The sequence below is a fragment of the Gobio gobio genome, assembly GCF_949357685.1.
Source record: "Gobio gobio genome assembly, chromosome: 10".
NCBI lineage: Eukaryota > Metazoa > Chordata > Actinopteri > Cypriniformes > Gobionidae > Gobio > Gobio gobio.
Genome location: NC_137116.1, coordinates 1,559,568 through 1,575,564, shown reverse-complemented (window position 1 = coordinate 1,575,564; position 15,997 = coordinate 1,559,568). Strand labels below are relative to the sequence as shown.

The following is a 15,997-nucleotide window of genomic DNA, read 5'->3' as shown; positions in this document are numbered from 1 at the left end:
TTTCATGAGCCCATATTAATTGGGAGGCCTCATGTATGTGTAAAAATCATTTTCCACAATGTAGGACTGTTTTAAATGAATTAGTAAAAGCAAATGGTGACCAGTCACAGAATTAAAAGATATTTTACTTTCTCTACTTATGTATCTAAAAAAAAAAAGGTTCTATATTGCACCAAAAATGGTCCTTGGCTCGTAACCATAGGGGAACCTTTTTTAGTGCTATATAGCACCAATTTTGGTGCTTCAGTGGTTCTTCAGCGGTTCTTCAGAGGTTCTTCAGCGGTTCTTCAGAGGTTCTTCAGAGGTTCTTCACCGGTTCTTTGACTAAGGTGCTATATAGCACCTCTGAAGAACCGCTGAAGAACCACTGAAGCACCAAAATTGGTGCTATATAGCACTAAAAAAGGTTCCCCTATGATTACGAGCCTTTTTTTTTAGAGTGTACTTTCACATATAATTATTATTTTTTTTAACCTAAAATTGTAATGTTCAGACATACAATCAAAGTTTTAACAATCATTCCCACATGGAACATTTGTATAAACCCTCTTAGGATGAACTTTTCACAAAACCCTTTTCACAAAAGCAAAAAACAAGTACTGTAAGAAGCAATGCAATTTTGTACAAAAACACAAACATAAATATTTGATTACAAACTGACTATGAAAGTAATTTGTCTTGATTTAAATCCATTTAGATGTTCAAAATACAGCCCACTGTGAGTGTTAATGTGCTGGAATATAATCACTCTGGAGTTCAGGTCTAACATGGGCCCAGAGACAGATTTATTAGCACGGATTCACGCTACTTGTGTGGATATTGCGTTTCTGTCTTAATCGCTCACGGCACACTTGATATTTGGTTTCAACTTCATAGAGCTCAAGCAAACATTTACACGGAGTTTCTGTTTTCAAAGAGAGACTCCACAGTTTTCAGTGGCATTTCTCACTTTTGCTGAGCAATATATCAACAAAACAGCGCCGTAAATCTCACGAGAGAACAGCGTCCACTCTCCTTCCGGTCATTTCCTGACATCCTGTCTCACTTTGCCTCTCTCAATCCCTCCATCTCTCTCTCCGTTTCCCTTGACAAGTAACCAGACACCCCAAACTCTACTTCCCTAGTAGTGTCAGGTTAACCAAAGTTAATCAACGTGAGCCTCTGAGACTTCACACAGCATTGAAGACGTCTTCAATGTTTAAATCCCCCCTTTCCATGTATAACAATGTGAGCAGAGAGGAAAAATAGATTTGATTCATGTAAACTACAAAATAAAGTAAATATCCTTTGGTTACATTTTGATTGCCCACTAGAGATTCTACTTTGCAACTACATGTGAAGTAACTCATTAATTTGCAACTATGTCAACAAACTCTCATTAGAGTAGATGGTTAGGGTTAGTAGAATAAGTGTATTTGCAAAATTACAAGTTGTAGTCAGTAGAATGTCTGTTGGGGGAAGGTAAAAATAAAGTTCTAGATGCATATGTTAAGCAGATATTAAGCAGAGAGACAACTAATACTCTAGACTGGTAGTTGACATGTAGTTACAAAGTTACTAATAGTTAGTAGAATGTCTAAAATGGACAATCAAAATAAAGTGAAAACGAAAGCAATCGAAAACGACTGTGCCATTGACCAACTAAAACATGGCCTAAAGTCAATAGCGCAGTATTTATTTATTTATTTTTGTTATTTAAAGGGTGCGTTAGTAATATGCACCTATAGGCGTGTGCACAACGTACATTCACTCTGCTTATTACACACACAGGGATGCGCAGCAGCACACAAACATTTTTAAATATGAAAAATTAAAGGATTAAAATGTAAAAGTAAAAAATATAGAAGTGCCTACATGTCATATGCTCAGGGAGCTTTGGTGCAATCCGGCTTGTCCCGTAGATGGTCTGCTCGCACACTAGGAAATCCGTTTCCTCGCTATGGCCGAAGTGCAACTGGCTTTTAAAGGGAATGGGAGATGAGACTCTGGTTTATTGCACGTTACACCCAAAACACACACATGACTCATAAAGAGAATAGGGACAACCCTTTTAGACCATACGCCTGGCGCACCGACTATTTTTCCCGTCACTAAACTAGCAAAAGTGGATTTGGTTTAGACTATGCACTTAGATCATTACAATAGGGCCCTTATTTTTGATGGTCCACCAACAGACATTATACTGACTATAAGTAACTTTTATAAGTAACATGACCACTTTTTTCTACTAACCTGAACTCTAATAACTAACCCTAACAGTCTACTAACAATCTACCACAGTCTACTAATATTTTAAATGTGAGTTAGAGTGTCTAAAGTGGACCGTCGCAATAAAGTGTAACCTCATGTTTTACTAGCTGCTCCTTTATATGACGTCCATTATTTATTATGTCTCTTATCATTGTAGTTGACTGTCACTGTCTGCAGATATGTTTTAATGACAGCACCCTTTAAAATGCATTGTGTTTCTCTGTCTCCAGGTAATGGACAACATGGGCAATGTGAAGTTCTGTCTGGATGGGGCTCTGGAGGCCAGTGGGAGTTGGCTCAAATATGTGCGCACAGCCCCTTCCCATGAAGAGCACAATCTGGCCATGTGCCACATCAGCGAAGATCAGGTGAGCACACTCTGTCACATCTTTTTCCTGTCATCCCCGCTCTCTGATTGGTCGTCTATTCCCTCAAGCTGTACTCTAAAAAAAGTGTGCTATATAGCGCTAAAAGTGGTTCTTTGGTCCGTAATCATAGGGGAACCACTTTAAGTGCTGTATAGCACCAAATCTTGGTGCTTCAGTGGTTCTTCATCGGTTCTTTGGGATGACTGAGGTGATAAGATATGGTGCTATATAGCACCAAAAGTGGTTCCCCTATGATTACGAGCCAAGAACCACTTTTAATGCCGTATAGCACCTTTTTTTTTTAGAGTGTATACTGTTTCTGGTGAGCAATGCACAATGCAAACGTGTGTTTTCCTACATTAATTGAATTTGTTAATTTGGTCACACTTTAGATTTGGATTAAATTCTCACAATTTTTCCCTCAATAAACTCCTAATTACTGCTTATTAATAGTTAGTAAGGTAGTTGTTAAGTTTAGGTAGGATTAAAGGATGTAGAATATGGTCATGCAGAATAAGGCATTAATATGTGCTTTATAAGTTCTAATAAACAGCCAATATCAATGTAATAAGCAATATTTTTCAATACTTTTTGAAATAATTTTGACAATTTAGATTATTTGAAGTAATACAATTTAAGAGGTCATGCCATGACTATATTTACAATGCAGCTCAACCTTAAATGCCTTGTTTTTATAAAAAAAATAGTACTAGATAATAAAAAATATTTTCATTAAAAATTATATTAAACTTATAATTTTAAAATAATATTTATAATATATTATTTGTTTTAATAAAGAGCCACTCATAAGATATAGTCCTGACATCCATTTATAAATCAGTTTATGATGTAAAATGACTAATAATACCATGTCAGCACAACAATGCTCCTACAGTGAATGCATCAATTCTTAAATCGTAGTAGAGCATTTACTGCAGTCATAAATGTATGCAGGTTGTTAAATGTATTGCGGGAGCATGGTTTATGATCACATGCTTATTTTGGTAGTTGTTATTGAAATACGGGTATAATAGGATATGGGATCTACAGTTTAATATCAGTTTGAGCCTTTTTTGAGAGTACTAGCAGACAGTCTCCATCGTGAGGGATGAACGTCCTGTGAGAAGCTTGAAGAGACAGCGAGCACATGTTACTGTCAGGAAGATGTGGACAGGACCTGCTGGTGTCAAGATGTCACCACTTTGACAATAGATAAAAACAGCCTATTGTTTGATGAAGGCCGTTCCCTGCCTTTGTCATAGGATGTGACTCAGAAGTAATTTACAAGAATCACGTACAAAGCGAGTCTGGACACTCCTGAATCTTGTAACTGCCTTCAATTATTTGCTTCCTTTGAAAAGACGAGCAGTTGTCTGTTTAAGATAAGATATCTGATCTCTCATAAAGCTGGAGATCTCATAACAAGCTCGCTGTCTAGCAGGAAAGATTGCTGCATGTTTACTGTACGGAGGGCTTTGTTCAGTAAAATCCTACAAGGAATTGTGTTGATGTAACTGTCTTAATCTGATCATGAAGCTCTTGTGTAGTAGTTGTTGCTGAGTGTGGATTGTTTCCTTTGCTTACATGATATCTAACTGATTAAGTGAGGGGTCCTTGGTGGTTGCCTTATCTGGTCTGTGCTCAGTTTCTTGTTTAAAAGGACAGTTCAACCAAAAATGTAAATGCTGTCAATATTTTCTCAACCCTCTTGTCATTGCAAACCTGTATGTCCTTATTTCTTCCACAATGTCCTAACTCCTCTTTTTTACATACAAAGAAAAAGAGTGTGTGGACAGAGAGGGGGGAGTACCAAAGGTTTTTTTTTTTTTTTTAAGAAATTGAGTAATTAGAGGATTAAAAGGGATTTAAGGCAATAAATAAATAAGAATGGTAAAAGAAATCCCTGGTCTAATTATAGCCTATATATTTGTGAAGTAATCCATTTAAACTAATAATATTTAATTTAAAAATATGTACACATCCACTCTTGTTTATATGTTTAATATGTCAAAAATGTAACAAGTGTTTCTTGTCTTGTTACATTCAGTTATGAATGACTTCATCATTTAAATTATAGCATATTTTTCAATTAAAAATGGCAAAATTACATTAAAATAGTTGAGTAGTTTGCATCACTGTGTTACTGTGGGTCGTTGAACATATCCATTGTAAAACAGTTGTCAAATATTAAATGTTTAGCTACGTATATCACGCACACACTCTTTCAATGTAAAAACTAAAAGCGTCGCTTTGGAATTCACACTCGTCTTCAGTGAACATTAAGCCCCGCCTTCTTTGATTTGATTGGTTAGACGTTGTTAGACCGCTGAAGCAGACCAGCCTAAAAATTAACTTTCTAAACGGCCTGTCAAAAAAACAACAAACAGTGGTGCATAATGGAGAACAACATTAAGAAATATCATGACAAGAACTGACAAAATGTAAAATGTGTACCTTGAATGCAAAGTTAGTCGCTTTGGATAAAAGCGTCTGCCGTAAATGTAAATCATATATTGGAGGGGACAATTTGGCCATTTCCAATTATTGGGGGGAACTTGTTTCAATGCCTATGGTGGTTACAGTCCTGCTTTAGCATCAATTTTCGTCATGCAGGGTACTCTATGGCTTTCAGTTGTTTGCCTTGTGCTCAAATCAAGATGCATTTAATTCTTTGCATTTCTAAAAGTTTACTCTGGAGGAAATAACCCAACTCCTACCCTAAACCTACCCACTTCTTAACAATATGAAACTCATAACATGCAAATAAAAGTACAGGGGCCCGTTTCAGTAAGGAGGTTCAACCAACTCTGAGTTTAAACCTGAACTCTGAGTTGACTTACTCTGAGATGGAAAACTCTGAGTTTTGGGTTTCAGAACAGCTGAATAGAGGTAGTTCAATCAACTCTGAGTAGACTGACTCTGAGTTAAGCACATGCACTCCAACTATGAAAAGCCACGATCAATGGAGCTCCGAAATTACGATTCACCATGGCAACAGCACCTAACAAAAAGATGTTTGCATACTTCTGGGTCAATATGTAAGTTTAATTCTGAATTATTTTAATTAAGTTTAATTTTCATGGTATCCAAAAGGCAAAAAAAGAATGTGGCAGCAGCTAAAAATGAAAAATAAAAACATAATTCAATCAGGTAAAGCTTTACGCATAACATGTTCATGGGTGTTGGTTTAATGACTTTACAAACATTTGACATATTAATCAAATATCATTCAGTGTCCAATGTGCAGCAGCTTTTCCCACATATATCCTTTTCACAGTGATGACGTGTTTTAATGGTCATCAATATCGTAAATCCTGCAACGTTTTTTATTAAATGTATGTACATTTATAACACTAATACTTTGTATTATATTACTTTTGCATCATATTACAAAAAACAAGTTACCGCTGCTGTGAGAGTGTTTCTAATACAGTGTCTATGGGAGTGATGGTGAAAATTAACATCTTTCTCTCTTTCCACTTCCGTTATCAAACTCACTCTATTTTTTCCCTCTTTTTGAAAGTCACTATTACGACTAGTCACTATATGACGACTTCCGCTCTGAGAAACCCAGAAATGTGAAAAGGGTCTATGCTCTTTTCACATAATGAAATGTTCTCTGATCCCACTTGTTACATTTATTAATTAGGGTAATGACATTAAACATTTTACTTCTACTGAGGCCAGCCAAACACCAGCACCACTGACAGATGAAGAGGAGATGGAGGAATAATATTAACATCCAACAGGAAAAAGAATAAAGTATTTGTAGGAAATAAAGATGACCATAAAAATTGTAAATAAATGTATTTAACAGCTGTGGTGGTGGTTATGGCATATATCTTGTACTACCATCTGGCAGTATCCTTCCATTCCATACAGTAATCCGTTTTCAGAAAGTGTGATGATGGGAATATGAGTGTCATCAATGCATCCAACCACTGGAAATCCTAAAGGAAATTCTAATTATCAGGTTACGTCTAGAGGTTTATCAAGTGAATGTCAGGATCCTTCCTGTATAAAAGGACATGCCATTTTTGTCAGTTTGACAGTGTCTTTCATTCTCCTCCCCTTTTTTAAAGCGCTAGATGTGTTTAAATAGTTTATTCATTCATTCAAACTGCACAAATTAATTTAATCTAAATCTAAAGTAAGCAAAGTTTACTTAAAACAAATTAAATTATCTGCCACTTGACAAAAATACATAGTGAGAAAAGCATTCTTTGCAGTGGAGGTACATTCATTCATTGCTTATATTTTCATCATGGGGTTTACCAAAGAAAACCTGCTCCTGACCAGGTTAGTTTCACAGAGTAAGTTACCCTGGTAACTGACTCTGAGTATAAGTTACCTCTCTTTTAGAAACGGGCTTGACTTACCCTGCTTTCTCGGGTTTGACATACCTCCCATTCTGAAACAGAAAACCCAGAGTTTCCCTTATTTCAGGGTTAACATACTCAGAGTTTTCACTTAACCTCCTTTCTGAAACGGGCCCCAGGTCACAAGTATTTATTGCAAAAACTGACCAAAAACTGACCAACTGACCATTGCATTCCAAGTCTTCCGAAGCCATATGATATTTGTGAAGAACAGAGTGGAAGTTTTTAATCGCAGAAAATGATCCGCTATCGCACTCAAAAGATACACCGGACCGCATTCGGTCACGAGACACACAAGAGCCAATGTCATTTCACTGGGCGGCAATTTTTAGGATCTACAGCTGATGGAGATGGTGATCTCTTTTGGGTCTGTTCTTCTCACAAACCAATCATTTGGCCTCGGAACAATTGGGATATTTGTACTTTTTGAATAAATTGTGCCTGTAGTCATATCTGTCTGTTATATAATGTGTTTTATATTATATAATACACAAATGGGTAGGTTTAGGGGTGGGGTTGTGTTCAAACGTGTCTAAATAGTGTAAATAAAAAAATCTAATAAATGTAAATAAAATTGTGCTGGCTGATTAAATTGAGAATCACACCCCAACATGTCATAATGGCAAACTTATAACCCAATATATAACTTGTCTGTGGATGACACCAATGGTTTGTCATTCAGAGTAATGGAGTACCCCGTACTTCGAAAAATGACACTAAAGAGACGCTGAGGGGTCCTGACCAAGTATCTATGCGATGAGTTGTGAGTGAGAACGTGAAACAAAGTCTAAACCACTTGTGTGCTCTACTCCAAATCTTCTTAAGGCATTTGATAGCTTTGTGTGAGGAGGAGATTTTATTAGCTAGGGTAACTCAAATCTCATTCGTGTTCTCGGACATTTAAATATGCCCAACATCTAATGATGTTTTTTATGCCAAACCTAACACAATGCTTCTTGATGCTTGACAATGGAGAATGTGGGTGAGATTTTAGAGCCAGGACATTCTGCCTCTCTCCTTTTGTGTTCCATGAAAGAAAGTCATAGGGGTTGGAACACCATGAGGGTGAGTAAATGATGACAGAATTTTCAGTTTTGGCTGAATTTTTCCTTTAAGTGTGCCATTTTGGGGGGTGCTTTAGATCATATGCATAAGTGGATCTCTTTCCTTGGTATTATTCTGCCACTTTTAGGCTGTTTGTCTCCCTTCAAACAAGCTGATTGACTCGTGGAATAAGTCAAAGTCTTAGCTTTTGTCTCTTGGCTAACAGGGGCAACTAGCGTGGCCATCGTAGTTTTAGAAGCTGACACATAAAACACAAGGCTAACAAACAGGGGAGGACAGGAGGAGAGGAGGGACAACCTCTGAGACTGACAACCGCCAATTGACTTCAACTACATAACCCAGTCATTAAAGTCGTTTCACTTCAATGAGCGGCCACCGCTGGGCCCACAGGAGAATAATATCTCCAGCTAAAATCGCCCCACTAAATACATGGTTTCTATTTACTTTCTCCTACTTCGGTTGTTTTTTTTCCTCCTTTTCTTATCTTTTGTACACGTTTTAGCCAGTCTTACAGACAACAGCCTATTATTTATTCAGAACGGCGACACAATGCAAAAAATGCATAATTCATTGAACTTTGTACTTTGCTGTTCTATTTGAGCATGCACAATGTATGAGCCGTATGGAAATATGCACACGCCCAGCAAATTCTGATGTGCCTGTAACCTTTTAAAATCAACCTGGATCATTTATTTACTTGTTTACGCATTTGTCTTTTGTGTTCGGGCCCCTGAAAACACGACTCAACTGTGTAGTGGTGCATTTCACAGTTTTAGGCCTTACATTTTAATGTGTGTGTGTTTTTTTTTAAATGTTATGGCTGTCATTTGAGGTGTGAATGGCTCTAAATAGCAGTTTATTGTTAAAGCAGGGCGAGGGTGTTAGTTACAACACTTTGCGTTAAGAAAATAATATTTTGTCGTGTTATTACAAAGGGTGCAAAATTAACTCTGAAGGTGGAAACCAATCAAAGAGGTGACATTTTTTTTTTAAACGATATAAAGATATAAAGATAGAAAGAATGCTTTCATATGTGTTCTTGTGTGAAAGTATATTTTTAAAGAATGCTTTGGACCACATAATCTGATGTTATCAACTTGCGCTGAGAAAGTGTAATCCGGTTTTCAAACCAAACTATGCGCTCTGAGACAATAGGCATAAAGCTGGTGGACGTATTCTGGCTTTTGCACAATGCCGTGGTCCATTCAGCAAGACTGTTGACCTCTGACCCCCCTCCCTCATCTCTCAAGATGCACTTAAACTGTTTGTCAGAACAACTGAAGTGCACAGCTAGATCTGCCATGCCATAGCCTTCTGTTTCTGAAGGGCTGAGGACACGCACACACACACACACACACACACACAGTCCTGTTGGGTTTCCATGTTTTATGGGAACTTTCCATAGATATAATGATTTTATATTGTACAAACTGTATATACTATCCCCTTACACTAATCCTACCCCTAAACCTACCATCCAGAAAAAAATTCTGCATTTTTAGATTTTCAAAAACATCTTATATGATTTATAACTGTTTTCCTCATGGGGGCCAAAAAATGTCCCCTCAAGGTCAAAGATTTCTAGGATTACTATCTTTGTGGAGACATTTGGTCCTCATACACCCACACACACAAATTCCACAATTATTTCTGTTGGTCAGAATTTAAAATTCAATCTTATTATGGCATTGTGGGTTTTTTTTTAACTCATTTTCATGGTAAAAATTATTTTAGATATTAAATAATAATAAAATTATTTTCAAACAAACTGAAATAGTCTGCATTCAATTATTTATTAGCTACTGACTGATACATGCAATATAAGTTATATACATGTTTGCTAGAGAGGAACTTGTAAAAATCCCTGACGTCTAGTCATGCAGTTTAGTTTTTATATGGTTTTGGCATTTGATCAAAGAGTTGCCTAAGGTATGATGAACTTTGTTCTGATCTTGTCTTATAGTGAATCACGTCAGAAACAGATTCACATTTTGAATGGCAGGCGAACACGTAAAAGTACCCAAATAAAAGTTATTTTTGCATTTGTATTTCCTTACATATCCATGTCAGTGTGTGTCTGCTTGCACTTATATGTGTGTGTGTGTGACAGACAGGGGATTATTGTCACCTAAGTGATGGATGATGCATCGGCCCCCAGCACTTGAAAGCATTGTGAGGGGGTCAAGATGGCCCTCTCAGTGCTGTCAGATCCTGAAAAGATTTACTGTAGAGACAGCTTAGCCCCATCATAATAGATTGCTTTAGGGGTGAAAGGAAGGCATTACCACGAACCCAGAGCAAAACTAGCCATTGGACTACAGCACAATTTCATCCAACTTTTATCTTAGATCAATGTAAGTCTGTTTGCTTAGCCATTAAATATTGAAAGATTATCATCTGCATTGTGATACTTTTATAATTGTTTTTATGTAATTCCAATGATTTAAATTATTTGTACATGGACTATTCTAAATATTTGTGTTAATTTATTATTTTAATTATTTGTTGATTCATTGGCTTTAACAATATTCGAGTTGGACTAAAAAAACTGACAATAACAAACAGTTATAAGGATATAAATAAATAATATCCGATGCACGAATTATAATTTTCAGTTAAAATAAAATCAGTCGTTTCATTTCATCAATGTGGAAAAAACAACATCTATAAAATAATTTAGGGAAAAAATAAGCAACAAACTCTCCTCTGTAAATATGTGATCATTATTTTTTGTTAATTCGTTGATCAAACGGGAATCATTTTCAGAACGTACAGGCTATAATAATAATAAAACAAAACTAGCCTAAATAAAACAAAAATTATATTAATTATAGTTAGACCTATAATATTATTATAATACATGAAATAATATAGGCTATAAAGTCATGTGTGGATGAAATGATTAGCCTACATATAATTGTAGGCCTATTATTAAAAAATAATTAGAGAACAACAACCCGCAAAAACGCGATATTTATTAATCAATATTGCATTGTAATATAAATTATAATAGGTTACACATAGCCTAATATGCACGTAATGGTTATTCAAGATTAAACCTTTTTTGCTGTTGTTGAATATAGGCTGAATATGACAGTTAAGTGTCTCAGGCGACATAACGCATTTTTGTAGGCTACTTCTGACGGCGAAAATATTGAATTTAGTCCTTCAAAACGCATGCCCAATTCGTTAAAAATATCTGCTTAGTGTTTGTGGCAGAAGACATCGCGTAAAAACAGGTGTATAGATTTAAAGCCCCGTGGAAAACATCGCGCAGGGCACGGCTCGCGCTCAACCCAACAGTTGATGTATTTTTTTTTTACATTTTCATTAGCTGGGAAAGATACATTTTCCATCAATAATAGATTCATATGGTGGTCAGAGGAGGAGAGGACATGGGGAGGGGTTCAATCCTTTTGGTTGGAGATAAGAGAGGAGGAGTGGCCGATAGAGAGAATCACTAATGAGCGCGACTCACCTCATCAAAGACGCGCGTGTTCGGACTCTGTCTAGCGCTGCTGTCGCGCGCAGTGTCATGATACTATGGGTTGCGTGCTGAACTCTACGGGACCAGAGCTGCTATTACAACTGGAGGCTTTGAGATCCACCGCTCAACAACTAGCCCAACTTTATCAACTCTCGGGAAAGAAAAAGGTCAGATATGCTCTTCGTTTAACTGTAAATGTAATATTAATATTAACAAAAGTAGCTAATAGCTGTGTTATACATCGACCACCCCTCTTGAGCGGCAAACTGATGCTTTGGCCTACTTGTGTAACACACATTAGAGTTGTCACAACAGTAGAGCTCCGAGATGAAGTTTGTGCAGGTTTTTAGCTGTATGTCTTGATTTCGGAGAGGGGCCCAGACCAGCAGCTGTCGCCTAGCATCGAGCGCCCTCATGAGGGAACAAATGGTACTGCCATTCCAGTGTGTGAAGGGTCTGTGGTGTCGCTTTTTAAAGCGGACTAGTTCTTTTATTGTGTTATGAGTATTATTTAAAACCATTTAGGTGAGTTGCACTCTAGAAATAATATATTTTACAAAATAAACGCAGGGTTTTGTGAGTGTATTTCGGTTAAAACACACAACAGATGTGGTTTGCCATCACAGCGCTCTTGAATGATTTTAATTGTGGTTAATTTAGGAAACTTTTCAGCAAAACATCTGACTTAGAACAATGTACAATACAATGCGATGATAATATATAGGTTATATATAGCCTATATATAAAAACGTATTTAAGATTTAAGATTTAAAACAATACCCTGGGTACATAATTTCATACGGAAATACACATTTAATGTCACAAGTGTAACACAAAGCTATCATGGTTTTTGTATTTTAAAAACAAAATTGCGTGCGTGTTTCATGTGATTTTTTTATTTTATTTTTTCATTAAAAACGAAAACGCATCACATCAAACATTTTTATTTAACGATTACGATTGCATTGTTTTTAATAGCCTACATTTAAAAATCCAGTTTTATTTTACTACTGTATTCTTTAATTTCATATGTTTTATTAGAGGAATTATCGTGATGCGCTCGTTTGTTTTGTGTGTGTGAGTTTTTATTTGATTTCTTGTTGCCAGAGTAAATTATCGAATGAAGCGGGCGATTTCAGATGCGCTTTGTATTTAATATTTACTGCATTGTCTGTTTATCCTCTCCTTTGTGATTGTTTGCTGTGTGTTTTTTTATCATTAAAAACATTATACAAATTATAAAATATAACCAATGAATATTATTGCTTTTACAGTTGCTATGTTTAAAAAGAAGCCTTATTTCTCTGAAAAGCTCGGATGATAGCCTAATGATGATGATGATGATGACGATGATAATAACAATAGGCCTAGTAGTAATAATGATAGCCTATTTGAATGCCTTTTTTGTTGTTGTTTTAAAGAGCTTATGCGTTTTTATTCTCTTTTTGCAGATCTATTATAAAGCTATTAGAGATATTGAAATAGGGGAGGAGTTACTGGTTTACATGAAGGACGGAATTTTCCCCGAGGGCTCAATGGCACCGAACCTGGAAGGTGAGATTAATGCAAGTCATTAGGCACTCTTTTAAACAAACTCACAAAGACCACACTCGTTCACCTCTGCTAACAGTTCGTAAGATGCTTTATGTGGTCTATGTATGTCTTGATGTTGTACAAAGTTCGTCAATGAAGAAAATATTAAGGTGTATTTGAACCCAATTGAACTAGTATAGGCTACTAGTATGAACTTGCTACTATATGGTATAGTATATTATAGAACTTGCTATTTATTTATTTTAAGGTGTCCATGTTACCATTAGTGTAATTATACATTTAAGTCACTACATTATATTAACTACATGTGCTTACTTTAGGGTTAGAGTTATAAATAAGGTTTGGTTTAGGGTTAGTTGTGTGTAATTACACACAATTAGTAATTACTACTGTAACTAAATGTAACATGTAAAATAAAGTGTTACTTTTTTTTAAAGCAGAGGTTGTCACTTGTACTTTCCTTATGGAAGTAGGGCCTACAGATGGTTGGCAATTTGCAAACAAGCTCATAATCTTCAAAATCTTTTTTTGTTTGCAAGTGATCTGGTGATTTTGAAGCTCAGAGTAGTTGATACAGACTAGAAAATTGCAAAAGCACTGAAGTGTGTCACAGCGCAGCAGTTACTCTCCAAACACATGCAAAATGTTTTATCTGATAGAGATGTGTCCTCAGATCTCCCTGCCAGAAAAGCAAGAAGAAAGCTCTGTGAGAGAAAGACCTTGGCTAAGAGAGACAGGGACGCCAAAAGATGCAAGCCAGGCTCCACTCAGACAGATCAATTCAGAGAACAAAAGAAAGGAAATGTAGAGTAGAATGAACATGGTCATCGAAGAGGAGTCAGACGAGAGGATGAGAGATAGACAGAAGGAGAGCTCTCTACGTCTACCTCCTTCTCATGGCTTATCGGTGGTGGAATTTGGAGTGGAGCTAGAGGAGTCTCGGGGGACCTCACCCATGCTCACAGATTAGCCGCTAAACTGCACATAATTGTGTTCCCCCTACGTCTCTCCAAGAGCTATTAGTTTCCCATTCCCTGTCTTTTTCCCCAACATTCCTGCCTTTGTCGTTAGTGCTACTGATGGGACGGAGAGATAATGTCTTGATTCTTTTTATGGCTTCTCTCGATAAAAAAGAAAAGAAAAAAAAAAGTCAGTACAGAAATTAAATCTGCACAGAATTTTTTCATAGCTTTTTTTTTCACTTTAGTTTTCCCTGTAAAGGCCTCTTTGGGGTTACAAGGGTAGTTTATTAAAATACTCGTTTATTTTGCAGGATTTCTATGAGCATTACAATAGAGTGTGTTCTATCAATACTGCACATCATCAGAATATATCCCATAATCCTAGTTTATACAGCATCAATGCAACCGTTTCATTGGCTTTGCTTTCACAATATTGAGTCAAAAAAGAGTGAAAGTCATCCAACTTGGCTTGATCTGGGCAGTGCATGGAGTATATCAGAGTTATCACTGAGTTTAATTTGAGGATGATGATAGCTAATGCATCAAACCTTAGAACCTTCGAGTTTCCTTGCCTCTCCATGACTCCGGGGTTATCTGTGAACTTGGCTCTTGTGTCAGGATATCACCACAGATAAAACAGCCACGTTTTCAGCCATTTAACCCCGGGTCATATGAACAATTACTCCAAAGACAGATTTTCATTCTAAAGTCTGACATTTTTATCTTTAATATTGTTATCTCTTTACTATTTTATGTCATTTTCATTATTTGTTTATTTTATGTAATAAATATTAAAATATTTATTTATATAAAATTTCAATATTTCAATCTTAAATATTTGTATTTGTTATAAAATTCGTTCGTTTTTAGGCACAATCAGTACAAGGAGTGTACCAGCCTTACACTCAACCTCAAGCATTTTTGGATGTTATGCACTTGATATTAAAACAAAAAGTATTTGGATGCCAAAGCTTGACTTAAAGATGTGTACATTTCATTGCATTATTGATAACAAAAATATCAAAATAAGTGGCATCTGCAAAAAAAACGCTGCTAGAGCTTTTCATTTTTGAAACAGGTGTTTAAGTGATTGTTAGTTGATGTGTAAAATCAGTTCTTCTAAAGTCCACACAGGTGTCCTATAGAGTTACCACAGGTGCAGCTCGTCAAATTAACTATGGACATGTTCCTCTAACATTTAACAACCGTAAAGTGCTAGAATATTTTTGTTTTCATTTGTGACCCTGGACCACAAAAGCAGTCTTTTTTTATTTTATTTTGAGATTTATACACCATCTGAAAGATGAATACATACACTTTCCATTGATATATGGTTTGTTAGGATGTGAAAATATTTGGCCGAGATACAATCTGGAATCTGAAAGTGAAAAAAAAAAAAAAAAAAAATATATATATATATATATATATATATATATATATATATATATATATATATATATATATATATATATATATATATATATATATATATATATATATATATATATATATATATATATATATATATATATATATATATATTGCAAAAATCGCAGTTAAAGTTGTCCAAATGAAGTCCTTAGCAAATGCATATTACTATTAATAATACATTTTTTATATATTTACAGTAGGAAATGTACAAAATATTTTCATTACACATGATCTTTACTTAATATCCTAATGATTTTTGGCATAAAAGAAAAATAATTTTGCCCCATAAATATCATATTGTTGGCTATTGCCACAAATATACCCTTGCGACTTATGACTGGTTTTGTGGTCCAGGGTCACATTTTAAATAGTATATCTATTGTTTTATCATTTAAAACCTCTTTTTGTGAGATGTCTTGCTTGAAAAGTAAATGGCACTTTGTTTGATGTTTTGTCATCGAATGAAATGACATTCAGACTGAAGACTGTACCTATTAAATT

The 15,997-nt window shown here is 35.6% G+C and overlaps 1 protein-coding gene across 9 annotated transcripts in view; it reads left to right on the top strand.

Annotated features, from left to right (window-relative positions):
- The window catches only part of prdm16 (PR domain containing 16), a 261,281-nt gene that overhangs the window by 225,090 nt on the left and 20,194 nt on the right, over nucleotides 1-15,997 (top strand). For all 9 annotated transcript variants that reach the window (XM_079827679.1, XM_079827678.1, XM_079827676.1 and 6 more), the window contains 2 exons: nucleotides 2,481-2,618; nucleotides 13,001-13,103. In XM_079827679.1, coding sequence (XP_079683805.1) covers nucleotides 2,481-2,618; nucleotides 13,001-13,103 — 241 coding nt within the window. The remainder of the gene's footprint in view (nucleotides 1-2,480; nucleotides 2,619-13,000; nucleotides 13,104-15,997) is intronic.